The sequence below is a fragment of the Myotis davidii genome, unplaced genomic scaffold (genome assembly GCF_000327345.1).
Source record: "Myotis davidii unplaced genomic scaffold, ASM32734v1 scaffold1494, whole genome shotgun sequence".
Lineage (NCBI taxonomy): Eukaryota > Metazoa > Chordata > Mammalia > Chiroptera > Vespertilionidae > Myotis > Myotis davidii.
The window spans coordinates 4,280,777-4,298,298 of record NW_006286246.1 but is presented as its reverse complement, the minus strand read 5'-3'; the positions used below and the strand labels follow the sequence as shown (position 1 = coordinate 4,298,298).

Genomic DNA, 17,522 nt, shown 5'->3' with positions numbered 1-17,522 from the left:
ACACCATGAATTATCTACCTGAGGTGGACGTTAAAAAATTCACAGGGTTTTGGAATGAACAATAGTCGCATTTCTTTTCAAACTTCTCCGACTGTGTACAGGTGACCCTCACTGCCCGGATGGTTTATTCTTTAATCATGCTGTGCACCGGTTTACCTGGAGCGAGTTCTGGGTTCCCACTGGCCCAGCTCTGAGCATGAATGAGCTCTGGGGAGAAGGAGGTTCAGACCGCGGCGGTCAGGTGGGGGCCATCTGCAGGGCCCGGCAGGGGCCCCCCCCGCCACCTGTCCTCCTCGTCGGCTCTCCTCTTGTCCACTTCCGCCGAACGCTGTTGCTGTCTCTCAGAAGCAGCGTGGTGATGCACACAGTACACTCTGTCTTGATGGTGTTGCAATGAGAAGCTTCCGTTTCTAGGAAATAAACGACTTCTCATTCTATTCACACCAGCCATTCCGTACAAAACCACGACAGGGAAGCATATGCCACGAATGACCTTCTGTTATAAATATCGTAGCCAAATGATGGCTCCGTCGGCTTGCTGGGTAAGATCCAGGATGCTCACTAACACCTGAATGTCAGACACACAAAAAGCACATGGGACATACACTGAAAAATATGTCCATTGTTTACCTGAGATTCAGATGTAGCTAGAGGTCCTGTATTTGATTTGCTAAATCTGGGGACCTTAGACTGTGCTTCTTCTGAGAACGTCGCTGGATTTAAGAGGTGACGGTGTCCTCTCGTTCTCCTCGCGGGTGCGGAGAGCATGTGGGAGAGCACGTCGGGAGCCCCTGTGAGACAGCGTCGCACACTGTCAGGGAGCGCACTTGGCAGCCCAGCACCCAGTGCGCACGTGTTTGTATTTCTATCCTTTCCCTTCGCTGCCTTCCCCTCTTGAACACAACAAGAACATCCAGAAACTGTCCTCTTTGTTGCAAATGTCTCCCAGCTGTCTCCTCTCCTTTTATTGAATGAATCATAGAATGAGTTAAAATAACTCAATACCTTCTTATTGACGTCCATAGAATAATGACTGTTTTAATCCTAATAATCATTCATTTCCCATCAATGTGGTCTTAATAATGCATATGGAGTATTTTTATATAAGTCTCAAGAAGTAAACTTTTACTTTGAATTTTAAATCAGAAATTCCAAGTTCAGGCTACAATCTTATATACTTATAGAAACATCAAGAGTCATTCTCCCCAAGGACTGCAATGGAGAGATGTTTAAGAGCTAAAGTCAAGCTGTAGTAGAAAGCTATAGCAATTAAAATGGCAGGGCACTGGCACAAAAACACATTAATAGAACAGCATAGAAAGCCCAGAAGTAAACCTACACTGATATGATCAATTAATCTATAAGGCAATAAGGAATAATATGCAATGGGAAAAAGACAGTCTCTTCACTAACTGGTGTTGGGAAAACCAGACAGATACATGCAGAGAATGCTATTGAACACTTTCTAACCCCATATTCAAAAGTAAACTCAGAATGGATTAAAGACTTACATGTAAGACCTGAAGCCATACAACTCCTGGAAGGAAACAGGGCAGCAAACGCTTTCAGTCCGGCTCAGCATTATCCTTCGGGCACATCTCCTTGGGCAAGGGAAGCAAAAGCAAAAATAAACAGTTTACATCAAACTAAAAGGTGAAGGGAACCATCAGCAAAACGGAAAGACGACCTGCTGAATGGGAGACGTGCTTACAGTGATACAGCCAACAAGGGGTTAATACCCAAACTGTGTAAAGAGCTCCTCCAGCTCCACATCAAAACAGCAAACAACCCAATTAAAACCGGGAAGAGGGTCTGGATAGACATGTCTCACAGAAAACATGCAGATGGCCAGCAGGCACATGGGAGGATGCTCCACACCCTGGTCCTCGGGGAAATGCAGATCAAACCATAACGAGGCGCCCTCGCACCTGTCAGGAGGCCGTCTTCAGGACGAACAGCGTGGGCACGGGAGGAGGCAGAGAGAGGGAGCCCTCGCGCCCTGTCAGTGGGAACGCAGATGGTGCAGCCACTGTGGGAAACAGTGTGGAGCTTCCTCAAAAAATTAAAAATAGAGCTGCCCTAGGATCCAGCAACCCCATTTCTGGGTATTTATCTGATGAAAATGTAAATGCTACTTTTTAAAGATATATACACCCCTTGGTTTATTGCAGCATTATTTACAACTAGAGGCCCAGTGCACAAAAATCTGTGCACTCGGGGGGGTCCCTCAGCCCAGCCTGCGCCCATTTGTAGTCCAGGACCCCTTGGGGGATGTCCACCTGTGGACTTAGGCCCACTCCCCGGGGGATCAGGCCTAAGCTTGCAGTCAGACATCCTTCTGGCAGCCAGGGAGCCCTCGGGGGATGTCCGACCAAAGGCTTAGGCCCCCAAAGGAGCTGTGATGAGGAAGCTGGGGTGACAAAGGAGCCACGCTGTTCCTCCCCGCCGCCCTGGGTCGGGTCGCATATGGGATGCCAGGCGGGCCAGTAGATCACTGCTGCCCCACCCGGCCGCCCCGGCCCAGATGGAGGCAGGGAAGGTAGGATGGTGCTGACCCGCCCTGCCTGCAGTATGCAAATTAGCCGCCTTCTTTGTTGGGAGTTAATTTGCATATCATGCTGATTAGCTAATGGGAGGCGTAGCGAAGGTACAGTCAATTACCATGTTTGTCTATTATTAGATAGGATAGTCAAGATGTGAGAACACTCCAAGTGTCCATCAATAGATAATGGATAAAAAAGATGTGCTATATATATATATATTAGAGTATTACTTAGCCACAAAAGCAGAATGAAGTCTTGCCATTTGTGAGAACATGGATGGACCTAGAGGGTATTATAATAAGTAAAATAAATCTAACAGAAAGAAGCATCATATAATTTTGCTTAAATGTGGAATCTAAAAAACAAAATGAAAGAGACTTACAGACACAGAGAACACACTGACAGCTACTGCAGGGGAGGGGGGGCTGGGTAAGAAGGCGAAGGGCATTGAGAGGCACAAACTTCTCGTTATAAAGTAAATGTCACGGGACATAGCGCACAGCGTAGGGAATACAGCCAAAACGTCAGGATGACTTTGTATGGCGACCGGTGGTTACTAGGCCTATGGTGACCATGTCCTCAGGCATATAAATATCGAATACCCGTGTTGTACACCTGAAACTGTACCATAGCAATTAAAAAGGAGCTTAATGGATTCTGCTGCTAGAATCCCAACACTCAGAATATATCACTCAGAGCAGGTTTCCTGTGTTCAAACATCTTTAAAAACACACGCATGAATCTGACCTTTGAATAGTGTGCATTTTACCATAAATATGACCAAATTTGTGTCACCGTTCTTAATCTCAGGATAGTATTCCAGTACTCAGTGGAGTAAGTTCTGTTTGAAACAAGTAACGTGTGTTTGGCTTAGAGCTTTGAATGTCAAACATCTTTATTCTTGGTTCTGAAATGCCCTTCGTTGCAGCCATACGCTGGCACTGCAGGTGTTAAGTAAGTGACCAGCACCCTTGTGACGTCTCCTGCACTGTGTTTTAGTGGACGTGTAGGAGTCCATCCATTTCATTCTCCTGGTTCCCCGTGGCTCCTCTCGGCCCCCACAGGAGCAGATGCCTTGCTCGTCTCCATCTAAACTGCACGGGGGTGGGGTCTGCGCGGCTGCGCGTCCTGTCAGAAGAAAGCCTTTGCGTGGGAACCATTTTGTGGTGTGAGGACCACTGATGTGCTGATCTGAGCGAGTGAGGAGCTGATCTGGATTAGCGAGTTGCCGGGAGCCGGTCCATCCTTGCTGTTTCAAGGGACCTGGCGTATATGGCATACTGTTCTTAATATATTTGCTCACCTTCTTGGCGCTGTGTTTTAACCAAGGTCACCTCTCCGAGAAAGGTTGTTTCCCCAGGTAGGGATTTTCCCCTGAAGTTAGGGAGGGAATAAAACCTCTTAACTAAGTGAGGTCACCCCTCTGAGAAAGGTTGTTTCCCCAGGTAGGGATTTTTCCCTAAAGTTAGGGAGGGAATAAAACCCCTTAACTAAGTGCCAGGCGGGTAGTTAATCACTTTAACTATGGACAATCATGCTTAAGCCACATAATTTTTACTCCCTGGAATGGAGATAAGAAACGCCCAAACCTTTGGAATAGAGATTGATAGGATTAGAATCAACTGGTATAAATACAGATGTAACAATACAATAAGACACAGAACTTGGCTGGAGATCCTGGCTAGAGATCCTGGCAAGGCTGCTGATCAACTGAACCCTGTCTCCGTGTCATTCCTTCTTCGCCAACTCCGTCCACACCTTTGGGGACCCCTGGACCTGCTGGGGCTGGACCCCGGCAGCGAGTTTTATAGCAGAGCTGTCTGCGGCCCTTGACTAGTGGCCAGTGCAGCAAACAGAGAGAGAGCGATCACCTCACATGGAGTTCATTAGCGTGTAAACTGGACCAGCCGCAGAGACCGTGTGTTCCCATCTGGTCACAGTTGCCCGGGAGCCAGAGGCCCAGCATCGAGAAGAGCCACAGGGTCCACACTTGGCGGGGATGGGCCCCCGGACAGGTGAGCCGCTCTGCACGAAGGCCACCCAGCCCCTCCCCAGAGAGGGTGTTACAGGCGCAAAGGAGGTGTGTGCAGGTTTAATGTCAGCAGCCGTGTTTCTCTGTTGGGAGACATAATGAGGGAGGTGCCCTATTTGCTCTAGAACAGCGGTTCTCAACCTGTGGGTCGCGACCCCTTTGGGGGTTGAACGACCCTTTCACAGGGGTCGCCTAAGACCATCGGAAAACACATATATAATTACATGTTGTTTTTGTGATGAATCACTATGCTTTAATTATGTTCCATTTGTAACAATGAAATTGGGGGGTCACCACATGAGGAACTGCATTAAAGGGTCGCGGCATGAGGAAGATTGAGAACCACTGAGCTAGAATTTCATGTCCAGAGGATCCTGGGACGATGCTGTTGCAACAGGAAGAGAGTGAGGCCGTTCTGCACTGAAATGCACAGAAGAGAGGTTCCCCCGTGGAAACAGAAGAGCCCAAAAGAAAAAGGAAGGGGATCTAGTTAAGTCCCTGGATTTTTTTTTTTAAATCTCCTTTCAAAACAGAGTTCAGGTGTCAGCACCGAGTAGGACGTGAGGACGTGGGTGACTACGTGTCTCCACACCGCCCAGTCACCACAGTAACTGGCACACAGATGGGCAAGCGCGGCCCATGGAGGAGCAGCCTCAGCGCCCACGTCCCGAGAACCTGTGCCCCTCTGGGACCATATGGTGGCAAAGCCCAAAGGTGCAAACCGGGCGTGGCATTGCCCGAGCGAAAGGCCTCCCTGCGGAGCTGCCCTCAGGAGGTGCGAGCAGGCCTTTTTGCCAATGGCAGCATTGCGGCCCACAGGGGGGCCCCTGGCATCTCAGGTGCGGGAACAGGCTGCCTGGGTGACGTCCAGTAGAGACGCCAGGGCTGCAGGCCGGGCCGGCGTCAGGGGAGCGTGCACCTCCTCTTAGACGGCGCCAGGGCGGCTGGGAAGGGCTGGATGCGGTCCGCCTGCAATGAGCCCTAAGTGTCACCATCCCCCGGGGCTTGCCCTGTTGTCGGTGTACGTGTGTCCTTATGGGAGATAAGACATTCCTGGATTGACCTCCCATATCCCTGTGTAACTGACGGCCAGCTGAGAGTTCCCACACCAGGCTCGGTACCTGCGCTTTCAAACGCTTAGCGGCGGAGCGGGTGAATTCTAAAGCCTCATCGATACAGTCACACATTCAGGAGGCGGACATAGCTGGTGCCACTGGGCTCCCCATGGGATCTTCCGTTTCCCCGGAGTAGAGCGTGCCTTTCTGCCCGAAGGCGGCCTCTGATTCCTGAGGGCCCATCGCCCATGTGATGGTTCTTTTCTAACGTTATTCGGACACAATAGCCATCATTTCAAAGCACGACTTGCCCTGGCTGGGGGCTCAGTGGTTAGAGCATCGGCCCAAGGATGGAAGGTTGGTTATGACTCCTTCCGGGTGACCTGCATCTGCATCCGTCCCGGTCGGCGTCGGGGAAGCAGCGGGTGTGAGCTAAGCACCCACACGCTTCCCGAAGCCCGGCCGATGGGAAACTGGTTGGATTCCCGGTCAAGGGCAGGTACCTCTGTTGCAGGCTTGATCCCCAGGCCTCAACCTGAACCCACATGGGAGGCAACCAATCGATGTTTCTCTCTCTCTCTCCCCTTCCCTTCCACTCTGTCTAAAATCAGTGGGAAGGAGGGGTATCCTCAGGTGCAAAGTAAAAACAAAACAAAAACAAAAGCAAGAATCAATCATCCATCCCATAAAAGCTGCGATGTGCGGGCGCCACTTTTCACAAATACCAGGCGACCGAAGCCACACCCATGAACCAAGTAGATCAGCAGAACCTCCCCTACGTGTCTCCCAGGCAGTTTCCCATCAGCCGGGCTTCGGGAAGTGTGTGGGTGCTTAGCTCACACCCGCTGCTTCCCCGACGCCGACCGGGACGGATGCAGATGCAGGTCACCCGGAAGGAGTCATAACCAACTTCATTTCCTCCCGATTTACACGCGGGAGAACAGGCCTCACCGGGTTCCCAGGCGCTCCCTTTGGTTCCTCCGAATCAGAGCCGCGGCCTGCACATGGCGGAGCCACCACGGCGTCAGGGCCGGTCCGGGGGCGCGTCCTGGGGGAAGAGCCCCGCGTGGCCTATCCACTGAGCCACACCGGTTAGGGCAGGGCTGGGTGTCTTTTGAGGAGCACCCCCTAAGCGAGCTGTGGGGCTCGGAGTGAGGGCTGGGTTGCATGCGCAGCTCCTGCTCACCTCCATCCCATGTAAACAGGTCCTCACTGCGTGTCTTCTGGGGGGCGGGGGCAGGGGGGGGGCAGTGCTCACAGCAGCCAGGAATCCGCCACACATTTCTCTCACTTGTGGCGACAGCGTAAGGGGATGTGATAAAAGATCTTACAGCAACAGGCCAGCCGCAGGGTTTTGATTTGTTGTTCTTTCTCTTGGCAGAACATGTTTCATAGAAGAGCTATTAGGATATTAACTCAGCTACTTTACACAATAGGTTTTCGTGCTTTTTAGACCACATTGCATCCCAGGCCCGGCAGCACCATCGTCCCCGGAGCTGTGGGGACCCTCTGGGCGTCACTGGCCAAGGCAGGGAGGCTGGGCTCAGGCGTCCTGCGTGGCTGGGAGCTGAAGGGCTGCCTGCGAGGAGCGCGCCCATCTTTCATGATGATGATGCCTGCGGGGTGCCGCCTGCCCTAATTGGATCTGATTAAGGTGGAATGGGAAAGCTGTCCTCATTTCTCTCCGAGTGGAGTGCTGCCAAGCCTCCGCGCAGGAAGGAGGAGGAGAGGAAGGGAGGAGGCAGGAGGGAGGAGGGACATGGGGAAGCATCAGCCAGCCCCAGCCCTCTGCCCCTAACCCCAACCCGTGCCGGGGGTGTGAGCTCATGACACATCCTATAGGGGGTCTTAGCAGCAGCTATCAAACTGCTAAATGCAACAACATCTTACCTGGCAGTAGTTGGACTTTAAGGAATGCATCCCGTTTCCATCATCTGAATGATTTGCAAACATACACGTAGAGGCAGCTCACTGACATGCATGGTTTGCAAGCATACATGTAGAGGTGGCTCACTGACATGCATGGTTTGCAAACATACACGTAGAGGTGGTTCACTGGCACACGTGTCAGCTTTCAGTGTTTGGGCAGAGGACGGTGCGTAACACAGAAAGGTGAGCCGCCAGGACACAGGATGTGTTTGTACCGTTTGGCATGAAACAATGCCCCTTCAGATCTTTAGGTAAAAAGAACAAGACAGAGAATTCATGCTCAGTAGGATGCCACATATTTAGATTGTGTGTGTGCATGTGTGTGTAAGTGTGTGTGCATGTGTGTGTGCATGTGTGTGCATGTGTGGTGATCTAAAAGAATATTCACAGAAATATGAATGGTGACTGTTGCTGGTGGTGGAATTCCTAATTGTTATTTCCTCGACGACGTGTTGTAGTATTTTACAATGACCATGAAAAAATAAACACGCCAGTTTTGTGTTGGAAAACACTCTTTTTAAAGAGGGACAGATAAATATAAATATTAAACATTTTCTTAACACCTCCTAAATAGGAAAAAACACCCTGGAAATGATATTTCCACAGCAGCTCTTCTTAGAAATGAAAGATGCATGCCCCCCCACCAACAGCACTGTGCACTAGGTGACCCATTTTCTTCTTTTTTAAATATATTTTTATTGATTTCAGAGAGGAAGGGAGAGGGAGAGAGAGATGGAAACATCAATGATGAGAGAGAGTCATTGACCGCCTGCCTCCTGCACACCCCACACCTGGGACCGAGCCCACAACCCAGCATGTGCCCTGACCAGAATTGAACTGGCAGCTGCCGGTTCTTGGGACAATGCTCAACCACAGACCCATGCCGGCCGGGCCGTTTTCTTACCACTTAATGCATTAGTTACATTTTCAGGTTCCAGATTTCATGGGCTTCTTTTCTCTCAACACTTTAGAAAACACCTCGGGTCCTGGATGGTTTTTGATCAGTGGTTAGCGCCTCAACCCGCAGACTGCAGGGTCACGGGTTCAATTCCAGTCAAGGGCATGTGCTTGGGTTACAGGTTTGATCCCCGGGGCACGTGCGGGAGGCAACCAGTCAATGTGTTCCTCTCACATCAGTGCTTCTCCCTCTCTCCCCTCCCTTCCACTCTCTCTAAAACTCAATGGAAAAATATCCTCAGGTGAGGATTAACAAACACAAACAAGCACACTCCTGGCTTTTGTACTTGCTAGAGGTGATAGTTGATGAACATTTGAAAAGCCACCACATAACCAGAACACAAAGACAGCAAAACAGTGGAGGCCACAGGCTATGAACTCGCCGGGAGTGAGAAGCTGGAGCCGCCGGCCCCTCACGTAGGACCGTCTAAAGGCCGCTGAGGGCTTGCGGAGGGTCACCTTCCGCTCTGGACACTGACTGTATCCGAGTCGATTAATTGTTACCCCCTAGTTGACAAGAGCTTCAAGCCAACCGTCTATAACCCGTTTTCCCAGGGAGGTGCCAGAAAGGAGGGCTGGTTCGCTGTCTGGGTCCCGTGTCCCGGGCCTGGTGCCGGCCTGGGTGGGGACGCGGAGGAGGCAAAGGGAGCCAGTCTGTGGCAGCTGCTGGTGCTCCCCCCCCCCCCCCCACCAAAACCTGCCCCATCTGCGAGAACCATCATCCCCGCGTTTGAAGGATCGAACGCTTGCGAACGCCCCACTTCAGACCATGAATAGCCAATCTGGAGTCCTTGGTGGAACTCTGCTGACAGCTGAGAGCTACTCATACGTGGGCATTTTGGCGAATTGAAGTAAAGAGCGATTACGGATGTTCATAGGAGGAAATGTACAGCTCTGGGCAGCAGGCCCTGGTGTAATGAACAGTGTAGCTGAAACCGCGCGCTCCTCCCCACCACGGAATCTGTCCTTTGTCCTTCACGTTGACGTTTTTGTTCTGTTTGTCTCCTCTCTTTCCAATGTCGCTCACATCAGCATACAAACGTGAAACATGGGAACTGCGGGGAAGCAGTGATGAATGTAAGGAGCGGTGCTTAGAGAGCTTAACAATTATCCTTTTTAGGGCCTGAAATACGCCTTTCAGCAATGAATGCAACCATGCCCACGCTAAGACGAATGAAAGACACGCGCATAGCCCGGGCGTAATAAGGGAAATGACTGAGAAAACATAAAATACAGACAGAGAAAGAGAATATCATGAAACACTTGTAATGTTTTATTTAAAAAGCTCACAAAGGCAGATTGTAAGCCCTGAAGTCCAATAGCACTTATTTCTCTAACATCGTTCTGGATACTGTTTATTGTTTCGATTTAGCGCTGCCTGAGGGCATGCCAGGGAAGTCCGTGTTAAAGAACACATTCCATGGCAGAGAGCAGGACGCGGGAACGCGGACCGCGCGTGTCCAGCTCATAGGCAGGCGTGTCCTTAAGCGCGTGTGCGCGCAGGTTGTGTGGGGCTCGGGGGCTGCTACTCAGAAGACCCCTCGCTGATGTCACTGTATTACTCAGCGCCCGCCGACCCCCTGCGCCCGGCCCAACAGAACTTCATCAGACGCAGTGTCTGTGGGGTGAGTCCTTCTTGATGGGACCCACTCGGGGGTCACAGTCCCACGGGCTCTTTCCCCCATTATGTTACCTGGGCATTGACGTGCGCATTTGTGGGAACCAGCCACCACCACAGTCCATGGGAAACCATGTTAACTTCACTCAAAATGTATTAAAATCACCTCCATTCCTTCCCATTTTCCTCCTCTCATTTCAATCAAAATGAGCTTTTGAGAGCAACGATGAGAGAGCCATGGTGCGGGGTCACCTTCTGCCCTGAGACCCTCACGCCCTGAGGGGTCGCTCCTGTGTGGACCACCCGAATTAAACGTGTCACCTGAGCCATGTGGCTGATGAAAGTGCCACCCTCTAGAAATTTCGAGTAAGAATCACTCAAAACATAGGGCAATTACAAAGGGAGAGTTTTATGCAACACGCAGGCTAGCCAACGTCGCGGGAATATACACGCCGAGAATAATTTTCTAATTTTTAAAATTGTTTTGACATCATAGCAACATACAAATGGGAAAAGTGTCAAGTGTCTTTAATGCTCTGTTACCGTATTTTTAATGTTCGGTTACCGTCTGTCACACATCCCGCGTCCGTTCTCCCAAATGCCCGCCAGGAAGCCTATTGAGGACGCCAACCTCCTGCAGGGAGAGGCCCACCGCGTGGACAGAAAGGGGGAGTCTATACGTATAGGGTTTGGGGAGCTGGGCTGCAGCGGTGACGGCAGATGCTTCAGGTGGGGAGGTGGTGGGACCTGAACAGGATTCCTTACCACACTCACTGCAAACAGTCCCGCCTGCTCTCCTCCTCACGCGGGTCTGTCGTCGTCTCCTATGGACGGAGAGCTCGTCGCCTTCTTAGCATCACATCGTTTCCCACCCACTGTGGGATTTCCGCTGTCTCTCTTCCCCTTAGGACGCAAGCTCTGAGGGGGGCTCGTGTCTGTTTCCACCTCCCTAATAACGCGACCCAGGCGCCTGAGCAGTGCCTGGCAGGGGTGGGTGCCCTGTGGTGTAGTCTCTTTTACTGATGGCCATTCTAGATGTTTCCTTCTACTGCAGCCATGATTACAGCAGCTGTGGCAGGGACTGCTCTGCACACATCCCCTGTGTAACTGTAAGTTTCTCCCCGATGCACACCTGCAAGGGGATCGCTCGGTGCAAGGCGGCCAGCTTCAAGGTGCTTTTGAACTGGTGTGGGAAGTCTCGGATCCATTCTGCATCGGCCATGGAAAAGCAGTCCTTTATAGACATGCAGAAATGCCTGTTGGCAGAGAGCAGTGATGAAGATAAGCTGGCCCCAGCCAGTTCAGCTCAGTGGATAGAGCGTCGGCCTGTGGGCCAAAAGGTCCCAGGTTCACTTCTGGCCAAGGGCATGTACCTTGGTTGCAGGCTCCTCCCCGGCCCAGGCCCTGGTCAGGGCTTGTGTAGGAGGCAACCAATCAATGAGTTTCTCTCACATCGATGTTTCTCTCTGTCTCTCCCTCCCTCTTCCACTCTCCCTAAAAATCAATGGAAAAATATCCTCTGGGGAGGATTAACAACAAAAATAAATAAATAAAGATAAGCTGGGTCTTATTTACCAGAGTGACAATGCCTGGATGTGATTGTGTCGAGTCCCACTGCTGAGTTTGAATGCGGTTGCTCAGCCAAGAGGCGGTCGTGAATTTTCCATGGATTCTCTCAACGCCTGCCTCTCAGCCTAACTTGGAAGTGTCTCTTCAGCTCAGGGAATGGAGCCCCCGGTCCGCCCGGTGGCACCGAGTGGCAGGAGCCCACCTGGCCCCTCGCAGAGCCGGCCTGCAGCTGTGCCCGCCGGCGTATGCTTCGAGGCAGCTGTTCCGTGTGTGGCCGCGTTGTCTTTGATCACATGGAATCATCACTTATTTTCTCTGCCTTTTTCATCCTTGCCCAGCTTCCTTTTCCAAGTTGTACTTAAAGGGGAGCTAGAAGGTAGCTATCATCGTCAGGCCTGCAGGAGGGACCCGAAGCTGTGCCCCAGAGAGGAATAACCCTCTGAGCACTTCACACCCCACAGCAGCAAGCTGCACCCTGTGACGGTGTGGGCCATACGCCAGTCCCAGCAGCACATCAGAGAGCTGAGCTCCGTCGCCATGATCCCCCCAGGCCTGGTGCTCACGGTGTTCCGTTGAACCCCAAGGACATCACACGTGCCCCTGTAAAGATTTGCCAGGAAATTAAAAGGAAAAATAGTCACTGAAGACTCATGTGGTCTGTAACGCTTTTTATTGGAATTTATTTTCCAAATGAGCCTCCCCTACTTCACAGGGCGGCTGTTGGGAAAGTTCCGCTAAAGCTTTCTGAAAAGGTTCATTGAGTGAACCCCCGAGAGGCGTGGGGTTTAGTATCTCCCGGTGCCTTCGTGGGCAGGACCCGCCCTGTGCAGCACATTCTCCTGAGGAGGTTCCAGTTAGATCGTGGCGAGGGAACAGGATAAACGCCCCTGTGGGTTACAGATGCCGAAAGGAAAATCCTGGCTTCAAAGTTACCCTTTAAAAAAATAAGAGTCCATTCTGGAGTCATGTGTGTGTTTTTTAAATAAACATTTTAATTTACTTTTAATGCCAAACAGGCAACTTACCTTTATTTCAGGGAGCTCGGATTTTAGGAAGCCAGTACAAAAGATGAGAAAGGCGTTTCATAACTGAGGGGCGAAGGGGAGGTAAAACAGTGGAATAGTGTGTAGTCAGGATAAGTCCAGAGAGAGATGAAATTCTAATTTAAGTAGCCAAAGGAAACTAAATAGGCTTTTAAAACTGGACAAGGACAAGAAAAATAAGGGAATAACAGGAAGAGAAGGGTCCTGGACGAAAAAGAAAGCACAGTGTTAGCAGGCGACGAGGCCCCCGGCTCCTGCTTTCCTGGCAAAGAGAACATTTCCCACGTCAGAGGGGACAGAACAAGAGACTTCAGGAGGAACTTACACTAAAGAAAAGTGAGGGCAGAACCAGGACCCCTTTCCTAAGTGTTTGGACGAACACTCCCGGAGCCTCATCCCCGAGGCACTGCCGGGATCTGTGAGACGCCAGAGAGAAACACTTGGATTTTTTTTTAACTTTTCAAAACGGGATTTAGAGGTAGAATTTCGAGGTGGGACGTGGCTTACTCAGCTCTGCCAGCTGGTTCATTTACAACCTGTGTGACCAAGGTGAGTCACCTTGAGTATGACAGAGCGGCTGCGAGTAGGAAACAGCCCATTCTCCTCCCTTCCAATCCCCCCTCCCCCGCACCCCCATCCCCAATGAAAACTAGGTCAGCCTGGGTTAAACGGAATCGCGCTTCATCAGTTCTTCCCTTTGGCGTCTTTGTGGAATATTTGCTTTTGGCCGCAGCTTGTTTGCCATGCGCATCCATCTGTTGACTGTGTACTCAAGCGGTGCCTTCTGTGTGCTCTGGCCGACCCAGCGGCGGAGCAGAAGGCATGGGAAGTGGTGACTAACTGGCCCTTTAATCCGAAATTTGAGTTCGTTTCCCTTTTGCATGTTTGGATAAGTGGATGTGTTTGGGGGTCTTGGCTCAAGTTATTTTCATTACTGCCCCAAAGGGTGAAATTTGAAATGACCAGTGAGATTTAAAACAAACAAACAAACAAACAGAAAAACTTCCCAGCTAGTTTGATGGTAAAAATATGTCATAAAGCTTTATGATAATCAAATAAAAATATCACATTGCTTATTAATCACTTTAGATTACTGTAGTGAATAAAGGAATAAATAAGTTAATAAAAAGACAGCAAACTTAAAGCCCTAAATGTATACTATCCATACTTTTCTGGGAATATCTGACCTGATGATATGTATAAATGCATATAGTAGGTTTACATAATACAAATAAATAACACAGCAATTAGTACATAAGAATAGAAGAATAAACTTTCGCATACTCACAGCTGTAAGGCTACTTCCTCCCACCCCTGTACATACATTTATACATCCATCTCCATATGCACGTACTTGATAGTCTGTTGTCCCTCAGCATGCTGTCGCAAGTCTCAGTTATTTAGTTGCATCCTGGGCTGCTTTAACTAAATTGGCCTCTAAGATCTTGGGGGTTGGGGGGATAAATGGTATTTCTGGGACACCAGCAGAACAGCCACCCCAGGCCCCGTCTCACAGGTACTCCCACATCTCACAGGTACTCCCACGCTCCAGAGACTGGAACCCTCTCTGCCTGTTCTTCTCTCCTTCGTGTCACAACCTAAAAGGTGACTCCTTGCTCCCAAAGACAGTTGAGCCTCAGGAACCGACACGGGGCTGTGTCTCCGCGGCCGTCTTTGGTTGAATCGCAGGCAACCAAGTGACCCAGAACCCCACCCCTCATTGAGTCGAGAGTCACCTGAGTCGCCACTCTGAACCGAGCCACTTCCCCGCAGGCCTCCGTGGGAGGAGCTCGGCCAAGTGGTCTTCTCACGTCAAGCATCGAGGTCTCGTCTCTATAGTCTCAGACGTGCCTTCGCCATTAATTTACGCTTTTCACCAAAACCCTTCCCTCAGGATGTCCATTCATTTTAGTGTCTGTTGTCAGGGGTGACCATTACCTGGTCCTACTTGTGAGCTACTCTCCCAGAGCATGAGATGCTATGACAGCAAGGGCTACATCCAGTCACTTAAAGAGGAAGACCATGTCCCACATGACCCAACATTTAGAATTGGAGCTGACCCCGTCTGATTCCTGTTTGTCACTGATTTCTCTCTCCAACAGCCGGCTGCCCCAACTCCTTGATCAAAGAGCTTCATCACTTCAGGATCCTCGGGGAAGAGCAGGTGAGTGAGCATCGCCGAGGCCCCACACCGTGTCACAAAGACTCCCTAACGAGGCAGCCTGGGCTCCCCCAGGGGGCGGAGTGTCTCCTGACCCCGGTTGCCCGAAATGGGGGAAAGTGCCCTGGGGGTCTATGTGAGGACACTCCTCCCCTGTCCGACCCCCCAGGCCAGGCAGGTCATTGATTGGCACACCTGCTGTCCACCAGAGCCCTTCATTTCCACACCACAGAGAGCAGGGAGGGGGACTGGCAGATAAGCAAGCCAATCAGCGGTGGCTGTGTCTGAGGGACCGGGCGTCAGACAGCCTGGCCCCTTGTCTGCGGGTGAGGGGCCGGCTCTTCCCATGGCATGTGTGCTCCCTGAGTGTTGTCCACTTCCACTCCGCCACTTCCTCTGCGGCTGTGGCTGCGTGACGCATACATAGCATGTCCCACTTAAGGCCGATTCCCTGACTTCCGTGTGCTCAGTGAGAGGCATCTGATTTAGAGAGAGAGAGAGAAACGTCAATGTGAGAGACACACATCAATTGGCCTCCTCCCACATGCGCCCTGACCAGGATCAGGGATCGAACCTGCAACCCAGGCACATGCCCTTGACTGGGAATCCAACTCTCGCCCGTCCTGTGCACAGACTGACTCTCTAACCACTGAACAACGCCGGCCAGGGCTGTGTGCGCTTTTTAATCATCCCAAATCACCAGACCCATCAGTTATAGTATTTCTCTTCCTGTAGAAAAGGAACCGAGTATGCCACAACCAGAACGAGTGTGATAGAGGCATCTCCGAGCAATTCTGTAGCTAACGCACAGAGAGGCCATGGGCGCACATGCCCACTGGTACCCGAGACCCCCAGGGAGGAGGCGCAGGGATCCCTAAGGCACTGGCAGACTTCGTCCCTGGCTTAGCGACTTCCTGGCGGAAAACAGTGGTCGCAGCAGAAAAGTATGCTTCATTAAATGAAATAGATAATCTGCCATCAAATCAGGAAGTAGCCAATTACGGGAGAACAATCTGTTTAAAATAGAAAAGTAATGTTGCAGGTGACACCATCCCGCATCATGCTGTATGGAGTCCCTAGCCACTGATAGTTGAGGGACACTCAGAGTTCCTCCTTCATGGACAGAGTTCCTCCGTTCCCTCTGCGGCCATGTGCACCAGCTACGGGCGGACAGCGCACTGCGTTCAGGAGACAGACACGGGAATGGAGGGCGTGCGAAGGGTGCGCAGGGCGGTCTGAGGGGCTGGCCCACCTGAACCTCACTCTGCAGCTTCCCGCAGACAGCCCGCGACACAGCAGCCACCTCCTCCCCTGCTGCCCGGCACCCTCCCTGCCCTTCTCCGCATGTTGGGTGCACTCAGGGCAAGATTTAGTAAAGGGTCCCTGAGGAGGTCAGGACGTGATCGCCAGCATGACATCTCCCGATTATATAAACGCCTCCTCACTCCGCACGTGAAATATCTCATGTCATCCCTGATCATTGCACAGCTCGTGACCTGTAGCAGACCTTTCCCCAGGAATCCACACACTCCGGTTTGCTCACCTAAGCAACCTCGACCTCCTAGCCCCTCCTTAACGCTGGCTCCCCCTCCTGTCTCCCCACGGCTCCCTCTGCTCCAGCGCGGCCTGCTCACTGCCCCTTAGAGGACCAGGCAGGGCCTCGGCCTTGGTACAGCGATGCCCTCCCCCAGGGCCGCGTGGCTTTCTCATCTCCCGGCCTCGGTGGTGCTCGCTGGTCTGTGCGTGTCCTCATTCCCTGCTCACTCTGCACTGCAATCTGTCTGCCGGGACTCACTCTCCTCTGTGTTTACTCTCCTGCCCACGCGTCTCTGTCTGAGCCCTTGCCCTTTAATCTCAGCATTCATTGTCTGGTGGACCAGCAGGGGCTTCTGTCCTGCTCGCTGCTGAGTCCCCAGCACCACGGTCCTGCACAGCCCAAGGCAGCTTCCCTCAACGCCGCCTAAACCGGTTCCCAGCTGAGCACACGCATGCGGCTTGCTCCCGTGTGGGGAGACCACGATCCCACGTGCAGGACAGCACATTAGCGCTGCCGCCGCCGGGGAGGCCTGGCCTGGGCGCTGGGGCCCAGGCGTTGCTCTGCCGCTGGGGCCGCCCCGGGGCCTGAGCCACCAGCCGCACCAGGAGGTCGGGTGGAGGCAGGGCCGAGGAAGGGACCACTGTGCTCTCCGGGCCTGTGTGCACAGCAGCCCCAACGCCCAGAGGACCCCGGGAGGAGGCAGAGCTGCCCCTCTCTCAGGGGAGGCTGGGTGCGTGGTGAGTGCCCTGGTGCAGGCGTGTCTGCCAGAACGTGTATAAACTAACACCATTGCATGGAGTCGCTGGGAGCAGTGTTTGCAAATAAACAAACTGTGCAACGTGTTTCTGAGGACACGTTTCTAGAAGCACCGGGACCAAGCCCCTCACCTGCTGTGCCAGGGGCGGCTGGGGCCGGCCCATGGGCCCCATCGTCGGCCTCTGTGTTTCTCACTGAGACGGGCAGCACGGGTCCATCACGTGGCCTCAGCACCTCAGTGTGTGTGTGTGTGTGTGTGTATGTGTCTGTGTGTGTGTGTGTGTGTGTGTGTGTGTCTGTGTGAAGTTGGGGGAGTGTCCTC

At 52.0% G+C, this 17,522-nt stretch overlaps 1 protein-coding gene across 1 annotated transcript in view; it reads left to right on the top strand.

Moving 5' to 3' along the window:
* PARK2 (parkin RBR E3 ubiquitin protein ligase) overlaps window positions 1-17,522 on the top strand; it is a 394,517-nt gene that overhangs the window by 284,847 nt on the left and 92,148 nt on the right. The window contains exon 8 of the mRNA XM_006757721.2: window positions 14,849-14,910. Within this exon, the coding sequence (XP_006757784.1) occupies window positions 14,849-14,910 (62 nt within the window). The remainder of the gene's footprint in view (window positions 1-14,848; window positions 14,911-17,522) is intronic.